The 4,913-nt window shown below is 57.6% G+C and overlaps 1 protein-coding gene across 1 annotated transcript; it reads right to left on the bottom strand.

The window, feature by feature from the left end:
• Positions 1 to 6: 6 nt before the first annotated feature.
• On the bottom strand, positions 7 to 4,724 carry CNPPD1 (cyclin Pas1/PHO80 domain containing 1; the record flags this gene model as incomplete). Its single annotated transcript, XM_010151537.1, has 7 exons — positions 7 to 150; positions 613 to 730; positions 953 to 1,014; positions 1,167 to 1,295; positions 1,382 to 1,502; positions 2,066 to 2,147; positions 4,622 to 4,724. Coding segments are annotated over 7 exons (759 nt in total), but the record flags the coding sequence as incomplete, so codon positions are not given.
• Positions 4,725 to 4,913: the final 189 nt, after the last annotated feature.

The following is a 4,913-nucleotide window of genomic DNA, read 5'->3' as shown; positions in this document are numbered from 1 at the left end:
CAGCTGGCAGCTGCCTTCCTCCAGGAACAGTGCAGGCCGGGAGGCTGCAGGGCTGATGCTCCTCACGCACACGGAGCGGTGCACCACAGCGACGGAGGCGAAGACAGCAGCGAAGCCGGTCAGGTACACCACGCCCAGGAGGCAGGCCAGCTGCAGAGAAGCCAATGGTTAGCCCAAATCCCACCCAGCAGCCCCCTCCAGCTGGCTGTCACCCTGCGTGGCCACGCATCGACCCATCAGCCGTGATGGCAAATGGCACCGGATGCCGGGGAACAGGCAGCCATGCTGCTAGCGGCACACAGCCTGTTCAAGGCAGGGCCTAAACCCACAAACCAGAACGCCCCAGCTAAAACCTAAGTCTCTGTTTAAATCCCCTGCCAGCACCCAGTTCCCTCTGTGCCACCACCATGACCTGTGGGGCTGCAGTCCAGCCCAGGGCACAGACTAACCCAGCGCCAGGCTGCAAATCAGCATCTTCTGGCTTTGACAGCTTCCCTTTCCAACAAGGAATAAACCAAGCTGATGCTCCTGGTGGAAGAGAGGGTCCTGCTCCAAACACGCGGCCTGCTAGGCCTTACATCCTTGTGAGCAGCTGCTGCCCCATGCCCTTACCTTCACCACTTGCTGGTAGAACTGGCCCAGCACGTGCTGCCACACGGACTGCTCCATGAGGACACACAGATCCGTGTAGGTGAACCAGCCACGCCACATGCCCTGCTTTTCTGCCACACTGCAGGGGAAAAAAAGGGAATGGTGGGTGTGGAATGGGCCTTCTCCATCGAAGAAGCTTCAGCCCAGGCAGGCTCGGAGAAGCCCTGCTCAAGGAGCATGGAGTATGGAAGGGAGCCACAGAGCCTAGCGAAGGCTCAGGGGTACCCCAACCTCTTACTTCACAGCTCTGAGCAGGGGCAGAGCCAGGGCTGCAGGGCTCCCTCCCCACCCACACACCTACCGTCCTTCCAGCCAGCTCAGCACTTCAAACAGCTCCCGGGGGTCTGTGTAGAGACTCCAGTCCTGCGGGGACAGCAGCAAAAGGTCAGGGCAGGCCACCCCGACACAGCCTTCCCTCCCTTTCCACGATGGGGAAAAGTAGAAATCTAGACTCCCCTTAATGCCTCCTTCCCCCACTCCGTGAAACAGGAGGCCGCAACAACAGCCCCACTTACAATGGCGCTCAGGAAGTTCATCTCCAGCGTGTTCATGGTCTGGACATCCACCTTCCCTGCCGCTCCCCACTCGTCGTTGAACACCTCCTCCTCTTCACCCTCATCATACAGGTACTTACTAGCAACCATCTAAAAGCAGCACAAAGGACAGGATCTCAGTCCCCCCTGCACTCCTCCAGGCCTCCCCCTAACCCAGTGATGCCCAGACGGCTCACCATGGAGATCAGGAAGAGGTCTGAGGAGGAGATCTGCTGGAGGTATTCAGGGTTCCGGTGCCGGAGTCTCTCAATGTAAACCAGTGCCAGCATCATGGAGCAGGGCGAGATGCAAGCTTCCCTGCAGGACAAGGCAACAGCCAACCCGGAGGTGATTTGTGTGTCACAAACATCCCAGTCACCACAGAACAACTTGGCTGCTCCCTATCCACTCCTGCAGCAGGGAGGTTTAGTAAATAGACAGCTAGACACGCCTCAACCTCACCAGCTCTGTGCCAGCTGTCCCGAGCTGCAGCAAGGGAAAGTGCAGAGGATACAGGATAAAGAGCGGAAAGCCCTGGCTCCTGTTCAAGACACAGCCAGCTCCAGACTGGGCAGCGCTGCCTGCCGCGAGCAGAGCCGGGGCTCAGACCTGGCTGCCCAGCAAGCTGCAGATCCAGCCAGTAGAGACTCCCAGTAACAAGAGCACCCCCGAGGGCAGGAGCAACCTGCAGAGGGCTCAGCTGTGTCCAGAAGCCACTGTGCCTGATGGCCTTGCCACCCACCCCCAGCTCCTCTTTCTGCTTAGGCCATGAGGCCTAAGCATAAAGCCAGTGCTGGCCCAGGGCACAGCAGTGAGTCACAGGTGAGACCAGAGCTCCCAGTTCTGACACGGGACACGAAGCGACAAGTTTTGCTCCTTACCGGGACACATGAGAGACATATTTCTTCTGGAGTCTGCGGATAGGGCTGGGAGCCACTTTCTGCAGCAACTCTACAGCGATATCTAGGGTAGAGAAGCAGCAAAAAGGGTTAGCCCCATATGGCACAGCCCACCCCCACCCTTCTCCTTTTCCCCATAAGCCCATTGAGTCTTGGTGCTTGCTCAGCCCCACAGGTTTAATTTAAACTACAAAAGGTAGGCCTTATCAGAAGTCAGAGGTGAGGGAGGAACAAACAAATAGGTAGGACAGCCACACCAAAGCAGGAAGAGGATGTGAGTGTCCAAGGCCCAGCGGCAGTGCCAGATCCAGATTAGCGTGTCTGCGTCACAGGAGTTAGCAGCAGTCAGCTGCACAGGAGGCTAACACCCTCCCCTCACCCCACAGGACCTCAGGCAGCCCTTTTAGAGGCTTTCTAGGACCTGGTCAGCGCTGACCCAGCTTCCTCCCCACCACAGCCCTAGCGCCCCTGAGATGACAGACAGCCCGTTCACGTCAACAGGAGCCTCAAGGCGCTGACAGGGCACAGAAACAGCAACATGGTATGGCTGCAGCTCCCCATCTCAACCCACTCCCACCCCCACCCGTGGGCACGCCTCAGCATTCAAGCACTGAAAAGGCCAGAGACTGACAGATGCGGGCAGATGGCTTCAGCAGCTCTCATCTCGCTTCTCGACACGATAGGACCAGCTGGGAGCGTCCCAAACAGCACTACAGTCTGGTGCTTGGCAAGAAGCATTTGACAGGCAGCTCCAGCTCCATTTTGCTGCTGAGCCCTTGGGCTGACAGTCGACAGCAAAGCTCGTCCCAGCAGCCTCACGCTTCCAGAGCACCATCGCACCACCTCTTCTCTCCACGAGAGAATGGATCCCACAGGAATTATTTGCCTGACAGCAACCACCAAGCTCAGAAACACACTGCTCTAAGGGACATCCCCCTCAGGATTCACAGCCAGGCAGACACAGCTCCAGCCACCCCCACAGCAGCTCCGTCTCTCTCTGCCCTGCTTGCCCACCCTTGCGCTGAGCAGGGACACACACACGGGCCAGCACAGAGACGGCAGCACGGCTCCATGGGATAGAAAGATCCCCCCATACCTTGTCCCGACACCAAAGCTACTCCTTCAGCCCACAAATCCAACCCATGGCAACGTGCCCTGCCCTAGAGGGTGCGGAGAGCAGGTGATCACTGTCCCCATGTCACCACCATGCTGACGGGGGTTATGGTTCTTCCTTTCCAGAAGGAACAAATTCACTTTTCAATCTCTTTCTCCTCAGCCAGCCTCACACTGCCTCCCGCACCTTTCCCCCAGTGCCAAAGGCCTTTTCCAGCTCCTCTGCACTCTCCCCACAGTCTCATCTGAAGAGCAGTGCCATGAACTCACCACGTAGCAATGCACAGCTGTTTCAAGACAGATGCCATAGCCCTGGGTCCCATTTTTTGACAGCGGCTGATAGCAGCTGGCAGAGACAAGCAGGAAGAGCAGATAAGCTCACAGCGATATTCCCTGTGCCTCCCTCCCACCCCAAAATGCCAAAGCTGAGGCATTTTCTGGGTGTGAGGCTGTCTTTACAGTTAATAGCCCTCAACAAAGTCTTCTTCCATGAATGTGCCCTTTGAACTTTCAACACTGTGGAACAGTCCAGTCCTGCCCCCGGGTGTGATGCCAGCCTCAAAAACGAGCCATGTGCCTTCCTTGCACCATCCGTGTCAGAACTCATGACTCCCAGCAGTGCCCAGGCAGCTGGCTACCCTGCCCTACTCCGTCGCCACGCACCCAGCATCCCCCTCCTCACTACTTCACGTGCGGCCTCTCGGCAACTTCAGACCATTTCCCCAAACCTATCACAAGAGTTTGGAACACAAGGACACTTCCCCACCTGCTCAATGCCCCCTGTCAGCCGTGTGAGCATGCAGCTAATGGAACCGCTAATATGACCCCGCTGTGAAGACCCTCCAGCAAATCACTGCTTGTCCTTCACCACTCCTCCCCATCATCACCTGCACCAGCTCCTCAAGCCCAGCTGCATCTTTCTGTTCCCCCAAAACACTGCTGAAATCAACAGGAAAGAGAGGGATGTGAAACACTGCTGAAATCAACAGGAAAGACAGGGATTCAGGAAACAGGAACAGGAAAGACCAGGCAAACACACAGCAGGAACTTGTCCCCTCACTGCTCGCAAGGGCTGTTTGTTAAACAAACTCCCCAGCACCTGGCAGAGCCCAAGAAGTTGTCACAGACATCCCTCATCAGGGACACAGCCTTCACTGCCAAGGAATTCGCAAGCAACCTACAGGAACCCTCACACCAGCAAGGTGCCAAACATGCAGCTGTGGGCCAGGCAGGGCAACACAACAGAAAGCAGGAGCTGTGAGGCTCTGGCACCCTGCCTGCTGCGCTGCACACAGCGAGGAAGGCTAGGCAGGGGTGGGATTTGGCACTGTGCAGGGAGCGGGTGACTTGTTGGTCTCAGCCCCTGGGCTACTTCCAAACTCCTTGACTCAGCATTCCCCCCTCTGGGGGCACTCAGCAACCCACCTGCCACGGGGCTGGAGAGGTTATCCAGGCTGCAGTCTTTGTCCCAGCCATAATAGAGCCGCTTCCGCACCCTCTCACTCAGCTGCTGGTGTCTGGGCAGGAACTGCAGTAGGAACACGACGAAAGCTCTGAGCACTCTCCATACCGGGCTCTCCACCTCAATTCAGCTGAGGGGTAGGGGCAGGACCCCCCCGGAGCTCAGCTGAAGGCCCGGGTGTGCGATCACACGGGGCTTTTCGGGGCCAGGGTTCAAGAAGGGAAGGCCCCAGTGGCCTGCGGAGGGCTGGGGACA

This window comes from Eurypyga helias, unplaced genomic scaffold (genome assembly GCF_000690775.1).
Source record: "Eurypyga helias isolate BGI_N326 unplaced genomic scaffold, ASM69077v1 scaffold28485, whole genome shotgun sequence".
Classification (NCBI taxonomy): domain Eukaryota; kingdom Metazoa; phylum Chordata; class Aves; order Eurypygiformes; family Eurypygidae; genus Eurypyga; species Eurypyga helias.
The sequence above is the reverse complement of the archived record's forward strand: the minus strand, read 5'-3'. Positions and strand labels throughout refer to the sequence as shown.